General features: G+C 36.2%; 4 protein-coding genes across 6 annotated transcripts; 2 read left to right on the top strand and 2 right to left on the bottom strand.

The window, feature by feature from the left end:
- Nucleotides 1–220: 220 nt before the first annotated feature.
- Nucleotides 221–5,339, bottom strand: cdc7 (cell division cycle 7 homolog (S. cerevisiae)). Of its 3 annotated transcripts, none has more exons than XM_058764380.1 (12): nt 5,025–5,338; nt 4,692–4,809; nt 4,180–4,266; nt 3,926–4,061; nt 3,714–3,807; nt 3,471–3,613; nt 3,278–3,341; nt 2,856–2,951; nt 2,569–2,774; nt 1,844–1,926; nt 875–1,024; nt 233–754 (listed from the first exon to the last, which is right to left on the bottom strand). In XM_058764380.1, exons 2-12 carry the CDS (start codon nt 4,765–4,767, stop codon nt 429–431), a joined length of 1,461 nt encoding a protein of 486 aa, XP_058620363.1. In that variant the 5' UTR covers nt 4,768–4,809; nt 5,025–5,338; the 3' UTR covers nt 233–428. The 3 variants fall into 3 exon arrangements, with proteins under 3 accessions (XP_058620353.1, XP_058620363.1, XP_058620348.1); XM_058764365.1 differs by having other exon boundaries at nt 247–754; nt 3,104–3,341; nt 5,025–5,336; XM_058764370.1 differs by lacking the exon at nt 2,856–2,951 and having other exon boundaries at nt 221–754; nt 3,104–3,341; nt 5,025–5,339.
- A 439-nt stretch (nt 5,340–5,778) lies between these two features.
- tceanc2 (transcription elongation factor A (SII) N-terminal and central domain containing 2) lies at nt 5,779–10,679 on the top strand. Its single transcript, XM_058793535.1, has 4 exons — nt 5,779–6,021; nt 6,104–6,245; nt 6,467–6,663; nt 10,339–10,679. Exons 1-4 carry the CDS (start codon nt 5,923–5,925, stop codon nt 10,531–10,533), a joined length of 633 nt encoding a protein of 210 aa, XP_058649518.1. The 5' UTR covers nt 5,779–5,922; the 3' UTR covers nt 10,534–10,679.
- Nucleotides 10,680–10,699: 20 nt separating this feature from the next.
- On the bottom strand, nt 10,700–16,097 carry cdcp2 (CUB domain containing protein 2). The gene is made up of 6 exons (XM_058757126.1): nt 16,043–16,097; nt 13,534–13,881; nt 12,337–12,678; nt 11,904–12,257; nt 11,239–11,417; nt 10,700–11,016 (listed from the first exon to the last, which is right to left on the bottom strand). Exons 1-6 carry the CDS (start codon nt 16,095–16,097, stop codon nt 10,711–10,713), a joined length of 1,584 nt encoding a protein of 527 aa, XP_058613109.1. The 3' UTR covers nt 10,700–10,710.
- Nucleotides 16,098–17,939: 1,842 nt separating this feature from the next.
- On the top strand, nt 17,940–23,477 carry mrpl37 (mitochondrial ribosomal protein L37). The gene is made up of 7 exons (XM_058798012.1): nt 17,940–18,456; nt 18,666–18,849; nt 20,341–20,456; nt 20,899–21,084; nt 21,282–21,433; nt 22,074–22,277; nt 23,286–23,477. Exons 1-7 carry the CDS (start codon nt 18,072–18,074, stop codon nt 23,361–23,363), a joined length of 1,305 nt encoding a protein of 434 aa, XP_058653995.1. The 5' UTR covers nt 17,940–18,071; the 3' UTR covers nt 23,364–23,477.
- The last annotated feature ends 21 nt before the right edge of the window (nt 23,478–23,498 follow it).

The raw sequence follows: 23,498 nt of genomic DNA, 5'->3' as shown, positions 1-23,498 counted from the left end.
ATGGATGTTGGCTTTGTGAAGTTCTCTGCCACAGCTTGTACTATAGTACCACTGCTGAACACAACTTATACTACATTGATTTACAAACTAGAGTACAGACAACGAAAAAAGAAGATACAATTTTTTTCCCACTGTAGTCGTCACAAATGAAATTAACTCCTATAATATATAAACAAAACTGGTGGTTTTCAAAAGGGTTCATAAATATAATTTTATCCAAAAATGTGTCAGAACCTTAAATTCAAGAAATACACTTTAAGAGGAACTTTAAACAATAAGTGTGAAATTTTTATTCTCAAAAGTGAATCTTTAGAAACCCCAAAAATAAGACTAATAAATAAAACATCACTGTACAGAATGTAGTTAGAAAATAGATGCATAAATGTAACTCTTTACAGAATAATAAAAATTAGAAGGCGGTACAAAAATTAATCAGTCACATCTTTGAAAAGTGGATGCTGCAGTGCCATAGAAGCAGTTATCCTTGATGCCGGGTTTAAATCTAAGAGTTTATCCAGGAGGTCATACACATCATCAGGCACTTTATCCCAGCCCATCTCCTGCAGCTCTGCACTGCTTTTGAGAGAGCTCGCATGCTTCTTAACAGCATCCTGTTTTCCTTCTGCTGGGTTATGTGAGGCTTGAAACTCAGCAGGAAGTAAGCCGTCATCCCATGATCGCAAACCTCTTAGAGTCTCACAGAGGATCTTCAGGTCCAACCGAGGAAGCTCACGACTGCACACTATAGATTTACCTGCAGTCAGACATACAAAGTAATATTCAATCAACTTAAGGTACAAGAAATAAGATGAGAATCAATGTACAACATGATCCAGAGACATCTGTACTCTTGAGCCTGTAGACAATGACTTACCGAACGTCTTAGCAGCCTCTATTGTCTCTCTAGATCCTCGAATGGTCATGATCTGAGTAAGTGCGATCAGATCATCACTGGCTTTGAAGAATGGATACCTCCCACTCAGCAGTGACAGCAATATGACACCTGCTGACCACATGTCAATAGCTGCAGAGAGATGTTGCTTCATTAGTCAGAATTTATATAGATATAGAATATATATCCTCTGAAACATAAGCTAGACAGAATTGAACCAATTATGAAATGTACATCACATTGAAAGTGCAGCCACATTTACTATTGCTTGGTGAAATTTTAGGCAAAATCTGGTCATTTCAAAAGTAAACCGCACAAATGAGAATTTGGTGTTCCCCATGCAGATTTTACTTTTGTTCATGTTGCTCATGTGAATTTGCTTCTTTGACCAACAGAAAGTTACTTGGTTTGAAAAGTTACTTCTGCAAGCACGATGCTTAATGCATCGATACACTATTGATAATGAACAATGCATCTTTTTAACCCGTGAAATTGAAATCAAAGTTGCTATCTACTTGATATCTCTGTATTACAACCATGAAACATTATGTTTTCCAATCCTCAAATAATGACATTAGCACAGAATATCAAACAGATTTCTTGATCTGTGTCCAATTTTGACTTGTGTTTGAGTTGAGTTTTGACTTGATTTGTTTCAGTTCTGATTCACTTGGGTATATTGATATTGATTCAGTATGTGATTTTTAAAAAAAGATTCATTCAAAGAAATTGACTCATAAAACTTGTTTGTTTGTCAATCAGACTACACTAGCCATGATGATAGCATTTGCTTTCGTGTACATCCATGTTGGAAGTCTACATCAAGTGGCATTGTACTTTTCCAAGTAGAAAGTTGGAAACTTTACAAGTTGAATGGACCACACCATTGGGGATAAATCACACCCCAAATAACAATAAGAAACAAATAAAGATGTCTTTTGGTAGCTTTACCTGTTCCCTGGTTAGGGCACTTAGTCAGGACCTCAGGAGCCCTAAAGCCTGGGGTACCAGCCCTCGGAGCCACCTGCTGTTTCCTGGGAAAAACAAAATGTTCTTCACTCACTGCACTATTAAATTAATGCTGTAAAGCCTGACATATGATACATAATGACATATGAAATATAATCTTTTTTAAATGGCACAGTTTATTGAACTACTAGACAAAATCTAAATAATAATGTTTGCATTTTTTATTGGAAACATAATGCAATGCAATACAATGATGAATGAAAGACGTACAATAATTGTATCTCAAAAGCCTGATGTATCATATTTGACACTCATATTTTGCCATGATTTTTCTAAAAATGAGGATAATCCACAATGTATAGATGACTTAGATGTATAGTAAACTTAAATTGCTTCAGTCCAATGAGTGTGCATCTTGAAATACTACATTTTAAGTAAATGTAGTTATTCCTACCTTTACTTAAAAAGCAAAAATCAGTAAAGATTGCACAGCTAAAAGACCTAAAAGTGTACCTAAAATATGTAAAATTGTACCCAGCTGTACCACGTCCTGAAGGTTTTTACAATTATACTAAAAGGACTTTTACTTGCTAAAAAAAGTTCCTGCATAGTTTTGATCATTTCTAGGCCTTAGAATTTGCATATCATAATTAAGATTAAATAAAAATAAAAATCTCTAACTATATGACTTGATTAAGAGCATGTACCTGGACATGCAGATGTTGCAGACGCGGTCAGTCATGTAGCAGTTGCAGGTGAGACTCGGGTTGACGGCAGGGGGTTTGGGTTTCTGACTCTCAATGGGGGCTTTCTGTCTCTGATTCAGTGGTGCTCTCACTGGTACCGAACGGTGTTTTGAAGAAACAATCTTCCGTGGAATTAATTCCTCTCGTTTTGGTTTTGAAAGCAGTCCCTGAAATACAATTTGACAGGTGAAGAGCTTATAGTTATTCAGAAGGTGTCAGATGCAACCAGTGTGAAAATAGATGCTAACCTCAACTTTGTCAGTGCCAGGTTTATGGGAGTTTGTGCCATTTACGTTTTTCTCCCCAAATACAGACCGTGGTGTATTATCAAGTTCCAACAGTTCCTTTGAGAGGAAGGACATAAGTTTTGACATATGTTTCCCAAAATAAAACAATATAAGTATGTAAACTTGGAAGTACAGTATTCCCCTAATTTGACTCAACCATCATCATATTAAAAACTTAATTTATTTAACAAAGAAACCAGTGCAGACACCTTGCTGTGTTTAACGAGTGAAGCTGGGCATGGTCTTTTAGCAGGTGCTTTAGTGCTGGACTGGAGAGCAGTGTTTCTGGTGTTGGGTGGTAAAGGCACCAGTTTCTGTTTCCCAAGTGATTCCTCCACCATCTTAGATGACCCGCCACCTTTATGAGCTTTTGATTTCACCACCTTCAGCAGTTCTATCAGTGTATCAGGAGTGCCCTGTGCCAGGCCAAAATCCACTAGAGCATACCTGAGGAAAGTGAGAGATGGGAATCGGCATGTTACCATTATCTTAAATAAGCAAGAATCTGTGGTGATTACATGCGTTTCAGGAAGAGACTATACTAGAACCACAGAGATATGAACATCAGATACATACTCCCTCTTTTGTCGATTGAACAGGAAATTAGTTGGTTTGATGTCTCGGTGGATGATGCCAAACTTGTGAATGTGTCTCAAGGCTTTGAGCAGATGGAAGATGTAATGCCTCACATCCTCAAAACTCAAGGAGCCAACAATATCCTACAAGGAATTAAGACTTTTGGGTAAAATCTAAGGCACTGGCTAAGCAATTCACGGTGTATCATTATTTGGGGTAAAAGCGCATACTGCGGACACTTACCACAAAGGTTTGATGCTCCATGTATGGCATGACAATGACCACGTGATGCTCTTTCCTGAAGCAGTACGTGACTCCCATCACATTTTCTTTACCTCTGTGGAGGGAAATATAATAGATAAATCCTCTACCGTAACTCTGAAACCCAAGACTGTTCCTCACAAGGTATCTATGCCAGAAATATGTCAAAATATGAAACTATTTTCATCACTCACCCAGCAACAGTCAGGCACTGGAGTTCAGCGGCTATACGCACAGGGTGACTGGTAGGGATCAGGTGTTTCAATGCAAACATCCTTCTCGACCCGTCGGTCATCTGTGCCTCTGCCAAATACACCGAGCTAAAAGTACCTGTAATGACAGATAAAGGTTTGCTAATCAGCAGACAGAAAACAAAAAGCGTGATTTCAGTGCATTTAAAGATATCCCATCATACAGTAATTAAGCAGCAAGAAATATAATGGCAAACCTTCTCCAATTTTATCTATGATACGAAAAATTCGAGACAGCTGCGGCAGAACTTCATACAGGTATGCAATGTCTGTCTCAACATCCCCTAAACAAAAGAGAATCAGGTAGGTTTAATTATTTTGAAAAACAGTCATAGTCACTAAACAAGCATTCCCTAGAGAAAAGGAAGTATAACTATACTGAATGCAATGTTTTCGGACAACTAACTGCATGTTAATTCCAGTTAAATGAGAATGTATTAGATAAAGCATACTTCTGAATGTACTAACAAGCATTTTAGGAAACTTAAATTCTACTTTAATGTTAGTGCATTTATATACATTTTTGCTTAAATGTAATCTCCAATAACACATTACAGTTAAAATTATAATCAAGTACTTAACAAAAACTCTCACTTAACATGAAAATGTGTATTTCTTTAAGGCACAAGAAAAGATTATTATGATTGATATTTTTATGATTACATGCTCTCACAAGGGTTCCCGCATATTGAAAAATTGTCTCACTCACTGGGAATTCTGTGTTGGCTCCTGCCCTTTTCAACACTTTGTTGAGTGCTCCTCTGCACAGTCTGAGCTGCTTCCATTTAATCCCACAAAAAAACCAACAGCTGTAACAATGTGGGAAACTGTTGGATGATATTAAATAGTATTATTACTCATTTACAGCTTAACTGGCATATTACTAACGTTAGTTTAACTGTACCCAAACAAGGCAAACAAACAAACAAACAAACACACACACACACACACACACACACACAAATAATAATGGTAAAAAAAAAAACTTAATATACCTTTTAAGGTCGTAAGTTACTGCGGTAATGAACATATTATAGCTTACCTGTTTTTGTTTTGTTGTTTTTTTTGCTTTCACCGAGTTTATGAGAAACACTGTCCCAGCAGACTGTACCTGCACTGACATAAACGGTTACCGCGTAGAGTTCACGAGTTAACTTAAGGGCTTATTTTGATATTAAACACGAAATGCGTCGCCCTGTCAAACACGTTTGTTTCTAAAAGACACAGCGAATATTTTAATATAAACAAACTTCGGACTTGCTTGTGAGACGCCTCTCTTTCCGACGACTTCCAAGTCCCGCGCTAAAACAAGACGCAGATCACGTGACCAGTGCTATGCCATTTGGTCCAAGAATGCAGTTTCACCAACTCAGACAATGCGCAGTTTACCTTTAACAGAATTAAATTATAATATACAACTATAGCTGATATGGAAGTTTTTCCTCTAATAAAATTAAAATTATAAATCGAATGCCCAAATACAATTCTCAAAATAACAGTTCAAATGATGAAGACAATGTAAAATGCAGTTTAATTTCCCCATTAAAACATAAAACATGAACACGGTTTTTTTTTTTTTTTTAGTATTTCATTTCAAACAACTTAATTAGAATTTATTATCGAGTTATTAAAAAGGCGTTTCTTTATTGCTAAAATGTTGAAAGATAGATATTACACATTTGTATTATTTAGTGTATTAGTAGTTTGAAGACTGAATTGTTTTTATTGTTTTTACATTGGCTTTTTGTCCGTGACGGGTAACTTTAAGAGGGCTTTTATATTGAAAAGTCTTTATCTTGCAGAGGCGCGCTCTCTTCCGGTGTGAAGTAGGATTCAGTTTACTATTGTTTTTTATAGCTGCCGTACAATGCAGTAGCTTAAAAATTTACTGTAACTAGAGCTGCTTTAAGTAAACTATCGTTCATATCAGGTTTTTAATCATGGATCAATTTGTAGTTCGGTTATCAAAGGCAGACAGGGTGAAACAAGAACCAAAACAAGAGAGGCGTTACAAGCAAGCAACCTTAGAGTCTCTGCGGGTAAGTCATTGGCTAGCTTACACTGGCCATCATTTTTCACCAGGTGTGGTTTTATTCATGTAGTCATCTGTATTTGTTCCAGAGAGTGGTCGTGATTGAAGACATTGAAAGGTACAGGTCAATCCTTGAACTGCCTGGCCAGCCTAAAGAAAATATGATTGAAGCTTTGAAGGAGCTCGATAAGAAAATGCCTTCCAGAGAAGTGCTGAAGACTACCAGAATCGGTAAGAGTTTGTTTTTCTTTTTTTAAATCTCAGGTGTTCTTGTTATATTACTCTTTTTATTTCTCGATCTCAGATATTGAGACATTTGAAACATAGATATTAGTCAATTGCTAACATCTGTATCCCCGAAAATCATTCCCCTAACAAAATTTAAATGAAGAAAAAGTCACATTCTAACAAATACTATTTAAAATTCATACCACTTTCTCATTGGTTTGCAGGACACACAGTTAACAACCTACGCAAACACTCAGAAGATCCTGAAATCAAGTCACTAGCGGGGGAGGTGTATAAACACTGGAGGACCTTCATTGAGGAACATGCAAATAAAGCTACTATAGAAGTTCGCTGTGACAAACAGACAGAAAGTTTAAGGAGCAATGCAAAGAAACTGCTATCTGAAGCCACAGGGCTAAAGGTACTGATTCTAACTGTTCGTTACAATTTCTTAACGACCTATGCTTTCAATAGTTTATTGCTATATAAAGAATTAGCTTCGAGGTTGAATACCTCTGCTCCCAACCACTAGAATTTAGAAATAACTGTGCTGTACCTTCTAATTTCAATCCAAAAAAAGTTCTTCCGCAGTATTTTTGTCTTGTTTTCCAGTTCATTTACTAGAGATGCAAAATAACAACGCAAAATCTTCTTTTCTGAGTAATTGGTCAAAATGAAGGGAGTTTATAATGAAAACAAGAACAAATCTGTCAATTGCCAACTATTGCTTAATTGAAAATCTGAAATTATATTACCTCAAATTAAGGCCTTTCAAATATTTTAAGTTGATTTTTCTGAGCCAATTGGCAGATATTTGTTTGTTTTAATCATAAATTTACTTCATTTTGATCAAATTCTCATAATAATTTAGTTTTAGATTTTAGAGTTTTAGACATTTGCACTTAAAAACAAGACAAAAATACTTTAGGAAGAACACATTTTAGCAATGTGATCAGCAATGTTCCCTCTAATTTTTTTTCTTGCTGAGCAAAACTTTTCTCTATTGGGTGGACATTTCGGGCACCTGAGCAAAAGCATTCTTTATGCCCTGTACAGCGCACACACAAAAAAGTGTGTAACTTTTAACTTTAATTTGCTATTTATATTTGATTTGACCCTTGATGTAACTAAATGATGTAAGCTACATTTTAGGTTACCTGAGAAAACATTCTTTACAGTATAATACACTGCCGTTCAAAAGTTTGGGATCAGTAAAGTTTTTTTTTTAAAAGAAGTTTATGCTCATCAAGGCTGTATCTATTTGACAAAAAATACTCAGTATTATTTCACAAAATAATATTGTGAAATATTATTGCAATTTAAAATAAAAGTTTTCTATTTTAATATACTTTAAAGTATAATTTATTCCTGTGAAGCAAAGCTGAATTTTCAGCATCATTACTCCAGTCTTCAGTGTCACATGATCCTTCAGAAATCACTCTAATATGCTGATTTTTAATAAATGTTGGAAACAGTTGTGCTGCTTAATATTTTTTTGGCACCTGTGATATTTTTGATAAATAAAAAGTTAAAAAGAACAGTGGTTATTCAAAATAGAGATTCACGATATACACTATTCAAAGGTTTGGGGTCAGTAAAAAAAATACACTTTTTAAAAAACATTTAAAGAGACTTTATTCAGCAAGGATGTGTTAAATGGATAAAACTGATAGTAAAGACTTATGTTAGAAAAGATTTCTGTTTTGAATAAATGCTGTTCTTTTTAACTTTTTTATTAATCAGAGAATCAAAGAAAAAAGTATCACAGGCTCCAAAAAATATTAAGCAGCACAACAGTTTCACTGTTGTAAATCAGCATATTAGATCAACAACACTGATAATAAATCAACATATTAGAATGATTTCTGAAGGATCATGTGGCACTGAAGACTGGAGTAATGATGCCAAGTAATTCAGCTTTGATCACAGGAATAAATTATATTTAAAGTAGGAAACCAATATTAGAAATTGCAATAAAATTTCACAATATCTCGGGGTTTTTTTCTGTATTTCTGAAATAAATACAGCCTTGATGAGCAAGAGACTCCATTAAAAAACAAGTTCAATTATTTATTAGGTTTATAATGTAGGCCTAACATAATATAATATCAAAACAAACTAAAGCATTTAATCTGATAGAATAGAACAGAAAACAAACTGCCCTTACAGAAAAACCACATGAATTTCACATGTGCAAAAACACATGTGGTCACATATACATGTGATTCTGTGCAAGTGAAAATTCATGTGTGAAAACGTGAAAATTACATGTGAAACGTGTGCTTTGCACATGGGAAATATGTGTTTTTGGAACATTTTCGTGTGGATTTGCATGTGAAACCCATGAGATCACATGTGAAACCCATGGCACTTTCCTATGTTAAACCCATGTGAAACCCATGAGATCACATGTGAAATGCATGTAAATTCACATGAGAAACCCATAGTATTATTCACATGTGGAAAACGTGAAATTCATGTGCTTTTTCTGTAGAGGTAAAGCAAAACTTAAACTGAAATCTAAGCTAAATATTTTCAAAAAAACGTGAACTTAAATTCTTATATCTAAACATTGTAGTTTGCGCACTACACCTGTGTGTCACTGTAAATATCTCTAAGTTTGGTTACTGTTCTGTGCCCATCCTCAGCTATTTCAAGCACTTAATCAAGCCACTCGTCTTTAAAGGAACACTCCACTTTTTTTGAAAATAGGCTCATTTTCATTTACTTTCGCCTGAAAGTAGTCCCCAGGTAACTAGTAAGTTATGATATAGCAGGGGACTACTTTCAGGCGCTGCATAATATCATTGCGCCTGCCGCACCCATGTTACGGCAGCAAAGTTCCTTGATTATTACACCGGAATGAGAGTATAGTTTCGTAGCCATATCGGCTAGTGTTGTCAAAAGTACTGACCGCGATACCATTCGGTAGTGAATTTTTAAAAATGTCCATTTGCCGCTAAGATTTGAGCGCTGTTGAGCGGATTCTTAAACAGCGCTGATTGGTCATTGTGTTCACGAGCTCAACAGATAAGTCTGTGATTGGCTTCAATCAGGGCTTCAGTGATCAATGAAGCAATGATCATTGAAGCCAATCACAGACTTATCTGTTGAGAGCGTGAACACAATGACCAATCAAATCTTAGCGGGAAATGGTACCGAAATCGCGGTTGGTACTTAATATCAATAATATCGAAAATCGCAACTTTTCATTTTCCGTCAGTCTTAGTGCATGATGTAACTACAGAAGAGTCAAGTTTTAAATAGGAAAAATATCGAAACTCTTTGGTCATTTTTGAGCAAGATGCTAACGGTCTAATCAGATTCAATGATCTATGCTAAGCTACGCTAAAAGTGCTACCGCCAGACCCGGAGATCGGCTGAATGGATTTGAAAGCGGTAAAACTCAACTGTTTAACTCTTGGGGAGTTGGAAAATGAGCCTATTTTCAAAAAAAGTGGAGTGTTCCTTTAATACATGAGGACGTTTTATCACATGACATTGCATTTGCGTTGGCTCTCGATTTGAGCTATTTCGTCCGCAACCATTGAAATGTTCAGTTTCTACAGTGACTCATTTGGCGCACATCGTTCTCTTTCTATGAAACCTGTAAACCGCATTCACCGGTTCTAAACCTATAGCGAAATCAACTCTATAGCGGTTTACCCGAGCATTGCAATTCTTTCGCTTTTACTAGAATTAAATCGAATGGCTTTCCCACTTCATTTTTGCGTATGCATGGCACATTATTTCTGCGTAGAGGGAACATTGGTGATCAGTAGCTGTTATTTCCACTGTATATATTCTAGTGGTTATAGTGAATTCTATTCAAACCTTAAACTATCTCTTTTTGTAAAACTAATTAAAAAGTAATCGAGATCTAAAGCGAGTTTTGCTAATGCAACTCATTGTGGCTTCCTAGAAATAAACATTTAGAGAACATATTAACATATTGTGTTCGCTTTAAATTATTCCCTAAGAAAGTCTTAAATGTACCTTTAGAAATGCTTCAGGAACCCCATATTAAATATTATCATGACACAGTTGTACTTTAAATTCTTATTGTACATAGATAATTATTTTCCTCATGTTCCAGGTGGAGCATGGACTGGTGGAGAACATAGAGAGAGAAGTGTTTCACCAAAGCTCTCGACTTGTTAGTGGAGCATACAGAAGGACTGTGAGGGCTCTCGTCTTTGCACTGAAAAATAGGCCTGACTTGAGAGCGCAGGTCAAGGATGGCAAATTACCAGTTAATAAATTTGTAAACAGTCACAAAAAGAAACTGTGAAGAATTGAAAAATTCAAATATGGGACCTCAAGAAAATATTTTTTTTAACTCTTTTCAGTCTTGTTCTTAAATACAAGATTTGACTTTTATTTATATTGCATTTGTCAGTATGTTCTTTCCAAAACAATACAAAAATAGAGATGTATCAAGTCCTTATATATGGATTGTGTGGCACACCTATAGAAGCACCAACCACACAATAGCAATTAACATGAGGATCACAGCGAGAACACAGATGCTGATGAAGATGATGTCACTGGTCTCATGAGGTTCACTTTCTTCATCGACATTCTCGTTGTTTGATTCCTTGGCCAGACGGGCCAGTTCATTGAGCCGGTTACGCTCCTCAACTGAGATGATGTTGACCATGGCCACCTTCCTCTGGGCATCACATTGCACCTCATACTCCTGAATATTCTGCTGCGGTCCATCAGAGTAGTCAATATAAAGCGAGTTCACCAGCATGGTGATGTTTTGACGTTTCTACAGAAGATCACAGGATATGGGGCAACATTAATTTTAATTTGAACAAAACCATATTAAATCTGGTCTTTAAGCTGATGTAAGATATATCAGATATTTGCTAACATCAGCCACTGAATTAGACCTAAATCTAAGACACTTAAAAAGATGTGGAGTAGTTAAGGTGTTTTAAATGTGGTATCCCAAGAAATCACTGCATGAGTGTCTCTTTGTCTTGTATACCTGTCCAGCAGTTCCACAGTTGACAAAACGGGCTAGAATTTTGTAGGATGTTTCTGTCAGCTGGGCCGAACAGGATGGATTCCCAAGATAAATATCCTCACGGTCCAGCTGAGGCAAAGCCTCTCTGGAGATCTGAATCTGAAACTCAGTTCGGGTGCAGCTTACATTGACTGGCACCACTGCGAGACACAAAGACAACAAAACAACTATTCAGGTTGAGTTCAATGTGGTGTTTACAATAATTATGTGAAGAATGTAACTATTCTTTTAGTACTTTTGAGGAATATTTTGGGAAATTCTCTTTTGCCAAACAATGTGATTGTTTTAAATAATAAATACTTTTGAAATGGGTCTTACAAAAGGTGTTCACACAGACTATTAATTATTTCTCACTGGTGTTTAGTAATTGACTTTAAATGACTTTTATATGAGTCCTTAATGTAATAATGCAACTATTGGCCTTAAAGCTACACTGTAAATTTTATTTTTGCTAAATACACTTTTAAATAAATACTCAAGTATTTCAGAGCTGTCACAACATTTTGGTGGGAAACGGCATACATGCATACATTATTCGCCCGTGTGCCTACTCATAGTGCCTAATGATGGTCTAATGTCATTTACGTTAGAAAAGTGAATTCAAACTATGATAAGTGAGCACTCACCTCCTATATAGGAGGCTGTGAATCCCTTGAAGGCATAGGTCCGGTCAGTGTTGAGAACAACCAATAGTTTATTTCCCTTAGAGGTCAAAGATGGAGGCTGTTCACTGCCACACCACTGATCCAACAGAGTGTCTGTCTCGCTATCCCCATCGTACACAGACACGGAGTCATAGTCACACATGTCGGTCAGGCTGTTTCGATCCTCAAGCTCCAGAAAGGGGAAAAATAGCTTAATCCTGTAGCCAGCTGCTAAAGTGATTGTCCAGTGACAGTTGATGTTGTTGGGGTAGATGTTTGGGTAGTGAGGGCTAGTAAAGTTCCCACTGATATTTTTGAGAATTTGCTGGCACTCTCCTTTAAAAACAGGAATATCAAGGAATATGTATTTGAAATTTTATTTTGTGATAATATCTTGTTTGAAAACATGTCTCACCTGAGTAGTAGTAGGCTTTAAAACCTCTCCCGCCAATATTAAAGTCAGATTTGAAGACCACGAGCAGATGGTTTGATGTGGTGACGGTGTTGGGAGGTCTCTCATTACCACAGTAATTGCCCAGGTGACGGTGTTTAACAGAGGGGCCATCAAAGAGAGCCACGTAGTCGAAATTGCACCCCTCATTGTTTTCCATCTGGAAGTCGAGAAACACCAGGCTAACTACACTCTGATTGGACACGTGTACAGTCCAGGAGCAATCGGCATTGTTGTTGTACTCTAGTGGATAACCTGGGCTCGATATGACCCCCGATAGACCGGTCAAAACCCCACCGCATGTATCTGAGTTTGAGAAAGGAACAAATTAAGTTGACTATAAATTTTTTTTAATTTTTACATTAGTTGTAATAATAATAAACAAAAGATCTGCCATCTAGCATGCTGCCATTAACCTCAAAAATAATTTAAATTTATTTCTTAGTTTGTACTTAGTTTGAACTCAAAACAAAAAATTCTATGGGGCAGGGTGTGCAGCTCATATATTTGTATACAGTGCTACAGACATCAGTTCTGTCAATGGATCTACTGACTTTTTTAGATTACTAAAATTAAAGAAAAAAAAAATTTAATATGGAAAGCAAACTTGTGAAAAACAATTAAAAAAATTATTTATTTTGAATTAAGTCTAGAATTTAAGAGATTTTAAAAGGTCAAGTAAAATGAATGTAGAGTGATATTTACTGTATGTAAATACACTGTATGTAAGTTTAATTAATTTGGACTGTTTTGCACAGTCTTGAGTTATATATTCAAATGAATTTAATTAAATACATCAATTTCAATATATTTCACTATAAAATAGTAATATGTGGAATACTAACCTTTTTTTAATGAGGGTTAGCTGGTCATGACAGTTGAACGACTGGATATATCAAGGTTAGTAAGCAATTTTATCACACTAGACTTATGTTAACAAATAATGTTGAAATTTTGTGGCTATACTACTGAAACAAGGTGTATTTTAACCTTTATCCCTGTGCAATGTCTTGCCCCATAGACTTTAATTGTAAAAGGACTGCAGTAAACACAATATCTGTTTATTTTTACAAACTGAAGGACAAGTGGTAATTATTGTCTGTTGTAATCAACTGCATATTAATTGATATTGCACCTGGAATCTTCAGTTGCACTCCTCACCTTTCCTATAGCCAACTGAGAAACCCTTGCTTGCAACATGGCGGTCTGAATGGAAGATGATGGACATGACATTCCAGGATGAGCTGAACTGAGGAGGAGACACATCTCCACAGAATTTCCCCAGAAGGTTGCCTTCATCCTCTGAGATGCCATTGTATATCTTGATGTAGTCATAAGCACAGTCTGTATGGTATTCCAGCTCGAAGTGATGGAAGGTTAACAGTACAGAGGAGCCTTCAGAGACCACTATCAGCCAGGTGCATTCAGTATTATAAGGGTACAGGCCTGGAAAATTAGGGCTTGACACATTGCCACTGCTTGCAGAGAGGATTCCTCCACATTTAACACCTATAAACATATTATACAGTAAAAAAATGCTATGGTAACTTCCCTTATAGTCTATAGTGCAAAACTATAATAGATCTAATTGGACATTTCATGTAATCTTACACTGAAATACTGCTAAATTTACAATTTTGGAAGTGAAAAGGAACAAGTCATCTTATTACCTCATTGACACTTCACATTTTGTGTTTTTTTTTAATAGTCCAAATAAGCGGTTTCTTTTTAGTTTTATGCGTATCAGTTATGTATAAGGGTTTTATGTTACATCTTATATTGTTTAATGTTAATTGTATTATTTTCATGTTTGTTACCATGATACCATACAAGGTACAGATTATACTGTATATACAGTGGGTACGGAAAGTATTCAGACCCCCTTAAATTTTTCACTCTTTGTTATATTGCAGCCATTTGCTAAAATCTTTTTTTTCCTCAATGTACACACAGCACCCCATATTGACAGAAAAACACAGAATTGTTGACATTTTTGCAGATTTATTAAAAAAGAAAAACTGAAATATCACATGGTCCCAAGTATTCAGACCCTTTGCTCAGTATTTAGTAGAAGCACCCTTTTGATTTAATACAGCAGCCATGAGTCTTTTTGGGAAAGATGCAACAAGTTTTTCACACCTGGATTTGGGGATCCTCTGCCATTCCTCCTTGCAGATCCTCTCCAGTTCTGTCAGGTTGGATGGTAAACGTTGGTGGACAGCCATTTTTAGGTCTCTCCAGAGATGCTCAATTGGGTTTAAGTCAGGGCTCTGGCTGGGCCATTCAAGAACAGTCACGGAGTTGTTGTGAAGCCACTCCTTCGTTATTTTAGCTGTGTGCTTAGGGTCATTGTCTTGTTGGAAGGTAAACCTTCGGCCCAGTCTGAGGTCCTGAGCACTCTGGAGAAGGTTTTCATGATTTCATGTGTCTTGCACTGAGGAGAGGCTTCTGTCGGGACACTCTGCCATAAAGCCCCGACTGGTGGAGGGCTGCAGTGATGGTTGACTTTCTACAACTTTCTCCCATCTCCCAACTGCATCTCTGGAGCTCAGCCACAGTGATCTTTGGGTTCTTCTTTTCCTCTCTCACCAAGGCTCTTCTCCCCCAATAGCTCAGTTTGGCCGGACGGCCAGCTCTAAGAAGGGTTCTGGTCGTCCCAAACGTCTTCCATTTAAGGATTATGGAGGCCACTGTGCTCTTAGGAACCTTAAGTGCAGCAGAATTTTTTTTGTAACCTTGGCCAGATCTGTGCCTTGCCACAATTCTGTCTCTGAGCTCTTCAGGCAGTTCCTTTGACCTCATGATTCTCATTTGCTCTGACATGCACTGTGAGCTGTAAGGTCTTATATAGACAGGTGTGTGGCTTTCCTAATCAAGTCCAATCAGTATAATCAAACACAGCTGGACTCAAATGAAGGTGTAGAACCATCTCAAGGATGATCAGAAGAAATGGACAGCACCTGAGTTAAATATATGAGTGTCACAGCAAAGGGTCTGAATACTTAGGACCATGTGATATTTCAGTTTTTCTTTTTTAATAAATCTGCAAAAATGTCAACAATTCTGTGTTTTTCTGTCAATATGGGGTGCTGTGTGTACATTAATGAGGAAAAAAATGAACTTAAATGATTTTAGCAAATGGCTGCAGTAACAAAGAGTGAAAAATTTAAGGGGGTCTGAATACTTTCCGTACCCACTGTATATAAGTATCTACCTCACCTGGAAAGGCTACTTGTGATGAGCTTTGACTCATCATTGTACAAAACTGATTTTAGTATTTCAGTAGGTTAATATTACTTAATTCAATGTTTTTACTGTAAATTTAAGTTAAATCTGTAAAACCTAAAATGTTGATACCATATTTTAATGGTAACCACAGATGCTTTTTTTTTTACCATAAATATTTACAGTAGATTTTTTTCTAACAGTGTACAGTTGAATACATTTTTATCCAAAGCAACATACAAAATACATTGTATTCAACATCTACACTTTATAAGTATGCTTTTCCTACTGAATTTACTTGTGTTTAAGCTAATGCTCAGAAATGCACAGGCATTCAAAACTATCACAGAATCATCAAATTTAGGAAGCTGCCATACAAACTTACAGAAGTATACAACATTCATAAGGTGTACACTTTCACCCATGAGTTAGGAAGCCGTCCTACCTTTCTTGGAGGTGACTTTTCCAGCAATGAACAAAACATGAATGAAGACAGTCATCCTTAAAACCATGTTGTTTCTTTTAGTATATAGTGTTTAAGTTCTTCTGCACATACTGTCCTGCAGGGTTCGGAGAGTAGAAGTAATATTAAAGCTCCTCATTCTGTGGCCTCTCATTCTGGGGCAATTGGATAGGTGGTCCACTCTTTGGCTCTCTGACTAAATTTTAATGAGGACTATCAAATGCACGCAGGTGGCTTGTCAATACACTGTTTGCGAGAAAGGCATGAAAAGTTAATGAGTGTATCATGCACATGGAACAAGTGGTGTGTTTTAAGTTGATAAGAGGAAGAGACAAACAGATGACCACATGTATTACAAGCAGTGTAACGCTGCTGATGTTTTAAAGTTTAGACGACTTGTGAAGTTTAGACACAAACATGATTACATATCAACAATTCAGCAAATTGTGCAATTCATTACATTTTTTTAAAGGAGGATAATTTGTTTTATTATTATTCAAACAATACAAAAAAATTTTTTTTTGTCATTGAAACCAAGAAGCTGATATACACAAACAAATGAACAAATCTGCATTGTTGATCTTTTTGATCTTTCATTCCAAAAAATTCTAACCTTTCTTTGAAGTAAAACAATTGAAAATAGGGAGAAAATCTCATGACGAAATAAATGTTTTCTCCAATGCATGTTGGTCACAATTATTGGCACCCCTAGAAATATTGTTCAGATGCAAGGCATCACGGATTCTATCAAATATCAACAGATTAAAAAATCTAAACCTGACTGCTTCTGTTAGAAATCTTATAATGGGCCGTGGTTAGATCTTCCATCGGGACAATAATCCAAAACAAACATCAAAATCAACACAAAAATAGGTCACTGAGCACAAAATGAAGCTTTTGCCATGACCGTCCCAGTCCTGTGACCTGAACCCTACAGAAAATGAGTGAGGTGAACTGAAGAGAAGAAGCACCAGCATGGAGCTGTGAATCTGAAGGATCTGGAGAGATTCTGTTTGAACGAATGGTCTCTGATCTCTTGTCAGGTGTTCTCCAAACTCTCCAGGCATTATATGAGAAAACTCAGAGCTGTTATCTTGGGAAAAGGACGTTGCAATAATTGTGGCCAACATGAACTAGACAAAGCATTTATTTCACAATGCGATTTTCCCTTTACTTTCAATTGTTTTACTTCAATGATAGGTTAGAATTTTGTGAATGAAAGATCAAGAGGAAAAACAACGCAGATTTATTTTCACAGCTGCTTTTGCTCATATTTACCATAGTTGCCAATATTAGTATATAATACAATACAATACAATATAATATAATATAATATAATATAGTAATAAAACAAATCTTCAAAGCAGACTTTTTTTTTGCACAGTGAATGGTTTAAAATGGCAAGGAAATTATACTTTATTATTATAATATTTAACACCACCAACAAGTCATGTTCCTTTACATTAACACTAAGTAATATTTGTATTTATTAAATAGAACGTGAAGGAAAATTTACAGCTCATTTAGTCAAACTGACACATATAAGGGTTATTTGTAATTTATTTGCTGACCACATGCATCCTTTATGAACTCATTCTGTAATGCTCAAATAATCTCAAACTGGTTTCTTGAAAATGACAATAAGTTACACAAATAGCCTCCAGTCACCAGATTTCAATTCAGTAGAGCATGTTTGGGATGTGGTGAAATGAGAGATTTGCCTCATGGATGTGCACAAAGAATTACAGCAGCTCAGAGGGCAAACCCAGTACTAGCAAGGTTTACAAAGTGGCCAGTGAATGCATATTGCCTCGAGTACGTTTATGCAGTAACCTGAAATGATCGATAGATGGCAGTGATGCGTAATATCTGTTACGTTCTCTGTTTCCAGAAGAAGACAGACTCCCCACGTGACGACGCACAATCATGGCCGCCTCCTGAGGGCAACGAAGAACATCATTCGGTTTTGTTGTACATAGACTAGTATATTAATTTCAGACACCTATTATACATGCTAGTAAAAATGTTTAAAGCAACAATGCAAAGAATCAGCACGTCGGCTCCTAAAATAACTCAAAACTGTTATTCAAAAGGCTGTCATTGTGTCCTCATTATGATCCCTCATGGACGTCGCTGCTTATCCACCAGCTCTTGCTTATATGGGAAGATTCTTCCGAGAAAAAAACCTAGAGTGGTCCATGAAATAGACGGACTGGAGCCGATCACTTATGCCGACAGGATGCACTTCGTCCCTGGACTGGCAAAGCCGAGGTATCCTCCCTGGGAACGTGGATGGAAAGAACCGTATCACTATCAGTCCCCTAAACTAGAAGATATGCCTCTGTATAAAGACAAACCATGTTACATATTCAATCAGAGGACGAATGTGCTGGAAGGTAGTTATAGTGTTTCTGTGCTTTATATATATATATATATATATATATATATATATATATATATATATATATATATATATATATATATATATGGGTGTGTGTTGTGTATATATTATTTTATACATAAAATAATGTACTATGTATTTGCTTAAACTTTGGTTTGATATGTGTATAACAGCAGATAATGTGTGATTGTGATTTGTGTGTAGGCGTTCGACAAGCCCTCTGGCTCAGTAAGTCAGTCCTCATTAAAGGGTTACCTGATCAAATTCTCACCCTTGCTGAAGATCCAGCCAATCAGATTGAGAATCAAGATGAGAGAGTACAGAACGCCATTAAAAATTCCAGACTGTGGGACACCACAGAGCACCGGCCACCCAGAGAAAGGTTCTGGTGGGTACCCTGACTGTATTACTGATCTCACTTCCGTAGTCTAGAAACAAGACTTACCTTGGTTCGCTTGCCTGGTTTAATGACGTTTAATGACACGTTAATAAAATAACTGGACAGGCTATCATGACACCAGTGACTTTTTCAAAAAACTAGAACATCTGACCATCTGTCTTTTGTATATATTTGTATTAAACTCATGAGCTTGTTTAGAGTTTTCAGAGTTGATCGTTTGATTGATGATTTTTTAAAATCGTTATTGAGCCTGTGTTTTTTCTGAAGCCCAACAATGTTTTGTGTTTTACATTATTACATACTGCAAACTATTTCATAACTTAAAAACCATCCTTCCTTGACAGAATTTCCTTTTTTGTTTCAACCAATTCATTTGTTTCCTTGCCCTCATGTCATTACAAACCTGTATGACTTTCATTCTTCTGTAGAACATAAAATATATTTTTTAATATTCTCTAAAATATGATAAACAAAAGCTCAAACGTGCTTGTTTAATGCTTGAGAGGTTTGGCCTTGTGCGTCAAGCAAGCAAGACAAAAACAGCAGTACTTTTGTGCTGTTAACAAAAATAAAATGCTAGAAACTAAACAGTAAACCTCACAAGTTTGGCTTTTGCCTTTTGTCTTCTATAAAATAAAAAACTGTTCAGTTAGACAGGAAATTTGCACATGCTCAATATGTTAACAACAAAGACAGTTTCCTTTTGTGGGTAAATCTGGTGGTTACTGCAAATAGTACCACAACTATGTTGCAGTTGGTGGTGCTGTTTCTGATTAAGTGCTGTCTATGCTATTGATGAAAGTGATCTTGTGATTGAATAATCATTCACTGATAGGCATATTTAACAACATTATGTAGATGGTCATCCATAAATCACCAATGTACCCTGTGAATTACACTGGAAGCAGTGATAACTATAAACATGCTATACAGTGTGCAGTTCATGCAGTTCACTTCATCTTTGCACCATAAACAGACTTATGGTTGAATGAAGCGTGCACGCCAGCTATTGTCCCCTCTCACCCAGCGCTTCATAATTGGCTCAACAGCTTTAATATGGAAGGTGGCATTTGGTCCAGGCCGTGTCGCCCTGATGGTGTTTTGAATTTAATGACGGTCATTAAACACAGGCCAGTCTGCATCCCCAGCAGGCAGCGGCTCTGTAAAGCCTTTATTAATTAATACTGCTCCTGGGAGGTCTGCCATTCATAAGAGCCTCTTTGATATCTCTCATCTCCCCGGTTAAAATCTGCCCTTTGGTGGCTGTTTTATCTCCCAACTACTGCTGGCCCTTAACATTTTCCTTCTCACAAAAACCCGTCACACCACGAGCATGAAAAGGCCATATTGACATTGACACGAAAAGACATGACACTTGGGAACATGCGTTTGGTGAATTGGAAATGTTCATATCCTGTTTTGTATGAACCATCAAATAGTTAATAAAATGAGCTTTGTGTATTTTTTTTTGCTCTATAGTCCCTTGGTCTTAAACAGACTGCTTCACCTGTGTGGAGGCCTGCAGGTCACTCATCCTGAGCTGGCCAAGAGGATTCTTGCTGAGAAATACAGTTTAGCAGCGACCTGGAGGAGAAGTGGGTGTATAGTGTGTGGGTTTATATTGGGCGACAGTCTGAGACCAGATTTATACTGGCTACAATACGCTGTTTATTTGTAGATATTATAAACAAATATTGTTTCTGTATATACACACTGAAAGGTTTGAGTATTGTATGCTCACCAAGGCTGAATTTATTTGATCAAAAATACATTGAAAACATTAAGAAAGTGAAATAAATATTTTCTATTTGAATATATTAAAATGTGATATCTTCCTGTGATGGCAAAGCTGAATTTCAGTATTATTACTCCAGTCTTCAGTGTCACATGATCCTTCTGAAATCATTCAGCAACTTATTATCGTTGTTGAAAACAAACAGCATTTATATGTTTTTTATTGACAAAGCTGTATTTAGATCAGAAATGCGTTATTTAACCACTTTTGTTAAATAATATGCAAAATCCATCTGTTCCCAGGAGAGGATGTGTTTCAGGTCAGAGGTCAGAATGGGTTGCTGTTGAACTCCATGACCCCTTTACCGGTGGTGGCTGGACAGGAGCAGATCCAGAGCACTGCTGATGAGGCTCTGGAGACCTTCTACCCCATTGCGCCCACCATTGACCTTCAGAACACACATGTTTACCAGGAGAAGAATGACACGGGTCAGCCACTGACTTCATTCACAATCACTCAGCAAATTCCTGAAAAACAATAACTGAAAGTCATTCATTACAGTGGTCAATCAGTCAGTGTTTCTTAAATCAAAGTGACTTTTAGCATGTTTAATTTGAAATCATTTTCACATTATGGCAAAAAGAAATATTAGCGGTTAATGAATTGCTTGCTTCCCTTTCGACAGGATTCAGAGAGGACTATCCTTACCCTCATGCCCACACTCTCTTCCTGATGGAGATGGGAAATACCCCAAAACTCCTTCCTGAACAGCTCCGTGCTAAAATGGTTATGTTCACCTTTGGAAATGCGCTGGCTCGAGCACAAGCCTTGTATGGGGTAAGATCCTTGCATCTTTAAAACATTGATTACAACTGTTGATAACGGCTTGGCAACATGATGTACACTGCTGCTCCAAAGTTTTGGGACCTTAAGATTTTTTATTTTTTTTGTTAAGAAATTAATACTTTTATTCAACAAGGATGCATTAAATTGACCAAATGTGAAAGTAAATATTTTTTTTTAACTGGAAAATTTTTTTTTGTTTCAAATTAATGTAGTTCTTTCAGAATTTCTATTTATCAAAGAATCCTGAAAAAAAACCCTATCATGGTTTCCAAAAAAATATTAAATAAAATTTTTACTTAGTCTTAAACAAGGCTGCATATACTGCAAATTGTTGTGAATCAGTTCAAACTGTTTCAATGTTTTTAACATCAGTAAAAAATGTTCGCTAAAATCTCCAAATGGTAGTCTTTTAGTGCAAAATGTATGTGGGTAAATAATTGGTGTTTGGTACTGTGTTTTTCTATATTGGCACATATAAATGAACATGATTCTGAATCATTCTTCCGTGCTAATTTAGTAAAAAACAGTGTGAACGATTTAATTACTTTGTACTCTGCATGTTCAGTTGAGTTTGTCAGTAATGATATAAAGCAAAAAAGTAGTTTGCAGATGTTCTCTCATCTTTCTGCAGAAGGAGCCCAGTGTCCTGGAGAAGCCCATCGTTGTGCAGAGCGTGGCCACTAATGGCCGTCTCTTCCAGTTTGTGGTGTTTCAGCTCAACACGACTGATCTGCAGTCTGACAGCGGAGTGAAGAATCTGGTATGGGTGGACGAGGACCAGCCTCTCTATGAGTTTGCCAAGGTCAAGCCTCTTATCAAGAAGAAAGTGGTGCAGGTAATGAGTTCATTCAGATAAATTAACTTTTACGATCAAGATTTCAGTTGTTCTTTGCAAGAAATTAATACTTTAATTTATAAATAGTTCATTAAATTGATTATGACATTAATAATGTTACCAAAAAATTATATTTTAAATAAATGTTGCAAATTGTGAAAAAACAAACAAAACAACAGTTGTGCTACTTTTTTAACATTGATGATAACAAGTGTTTCTTCAGAACCAGATCATATTAGAATTATTTCTGGAAGGATCATGTGACACTAAAGACTGGAGTAATGGCTGCTAAACATTCAGCTTTGCCAAAAAAGAAATAAATACATTTTAAAATACTTTAAAATAGAAAAAAAGTTACTTTATTTTAGGGTCTCTTAACTAGTTGCTTATTAGCATGCATATTACTAGAATATTAGCCATTTATTAGTAGTAATTAAGCACATATTAATGCCTTATTCTACATCCCTAATCCTACCCAATACCTAAACTTAACAACTACCTTACTAACTATTAATAAGCAGTAAAGCGGAAAAGTCGTTGTTGATAGTGAATAAGTGTTCCCTATTCTAAAGCATTACCAAAGTTACTTTAAAATGTAATAATATTACATCACAATATTACTGGTTTTTTTTTTTAAATCAAATAAATTCAGCCTAGGTAAGCATAAGAGACTAAAGTCAAAAATATTTAGAAAAATCTGTTGTGTATGGCCTATCCAACATCCAAAACAAATTTTGTCATGGTTCTTAAATTTGGTTGTTGATATTAAATATGGTTAAACAATGTATTTGCATTTGTTTTGGACCATTTCAGACAAATTGTGCGGTGCAGAAAGCTACTGTTTATTTTTTGCTTACAAGGAAACGTTATTTGCTTGGAGAATACTTGGAATTCTGTGCTCAACAAATAAGAATTCCAGTAACTGAGTTGTGATATATAAGAAGGTGGTGTCAAGTTTTGTCATTCTTGTTGGTTTGTCGACTGAACATGTCATGCTCTTCATTATAGGTCCCTGCTGGCTTGTCAGGATATCAGCCTAACACCTTCAAGAAGTTCCTGGCTCTCTACTTACATGGAGCAGTGTGAACAGACCAAAGCACCTTTGCCAGAATTATGCTAGAGTTATATCAATATGTCAAACTCCCATAATTGAAAAAATAAATAAGAACTGTGAACAAAATGTTGGCAGTTGAGACTAAACATGACTGTTCATTTGAATGT

Source organism: Onychostoma macrolepis, chromosome 02, assembly GCF_012432095.1.
Source record: "Onychostoma macrolepis isolate SWU-2019 chromosome 02, ASM1243209v1, whole genome shotgun sequence".
NCBI classification, from domain to species: domain Eukaryota; kingdom Metazoa; phylum Chordata; class Actinopteri; order Cypriniformes; family Cyprinidae; genus Onychostoma; species Onychostoma macrolepis.
The sequence above is the reverse complement of the archived record's forward strand: the minus strand, read 5'-3'. Positions and strand labels throughout refer to the sequence as shown.

Bases quoted from the DNA above. Each gene is read 5' to 3' on its own strand.
- cdc7 (XM_058764365.1), bottom strand. From the start codon at position 4,767: ATGGAAGCAGCTCAGACTGTGCAGAGGAGCACTCAACAAAGTGTTGAA. The intron at 3,342-3,470 runs GTATGTATCTGA...CACTTTCCTCAG, and splicing joins TTCAATCGACAAAAGAGGGA to GTATGCTCTAGTGGATTTTG. The intron at 2,952-3,103 runs GTGTCTGCACTG...TTCCTCTCAAAG, and splicing joins CACTCGTTAAACACAGCAAG to GAACTGTTGGAACTTGATAA.
- tceanc2 (XM_058793535.1), top strand. From the start codon at position 5,923: ATGGATCAATTTGTAGTTCGGTTATCAAAGGCAGACAGGGTGAAACAA. The intron at 6,022-6,103 runs GTAAGTCATTGG...TATTTGTTCCAG, and splicing joins CAACCTTAGAGTCTCTGCGG to AGAGTGGTCGTGATTGAAGA. The intron at 6,246-6,466 runs GTAAGAGTTTGT...ATTGGTTTGCAG, and splicing joins GCTGAAGACTACCAGAATCG to GACACACAGTTAACAACCTA.
- cdcp2 (XM_058757126.1), bottom strand. From the start codon at position 16,097: ATGACTGTCTTCATTCATGTTTTGTTCATTGCTGGAAAAGTCACCTCC. The intron at 12,679-13,533 runs GTGAGGAGTGCA...TCTCAAACTCAG, and splicing joins CTCAGTTGGCTATAGGAAAG to ATACATGCGGTGGGGTTTTG. The intron at 11,418-11,903 runs GTGAGTGCTCAC...TGTGTCTCGCAG, and splicing joins CACAGCCTCCTATATAGGAG to TGGTGCCAGTCAATGTAAGC.
- mrpl37 (XM_058798012.1), top strand. From the start codon at position 18,072: ATGCTAGTAAAAATGTTTAAAGCAACAATGCAAAGAATCAGCACGTCG. The intron at 21,085-21,281 runs GTCAGCCACTGA...CCCTTTCGACAG, and splicing joins CCAGGAGAAGAATGACACGG to GATTCAGAGAGGACTATCCT. The intron at 21,434-22,073 runs GTAAGATCCTTG...ATCTTTCTGCAG, and splicing joins GAGCACAAGCCTTGTATGGG to AAGGAGCCCAGTGTCCTGGA.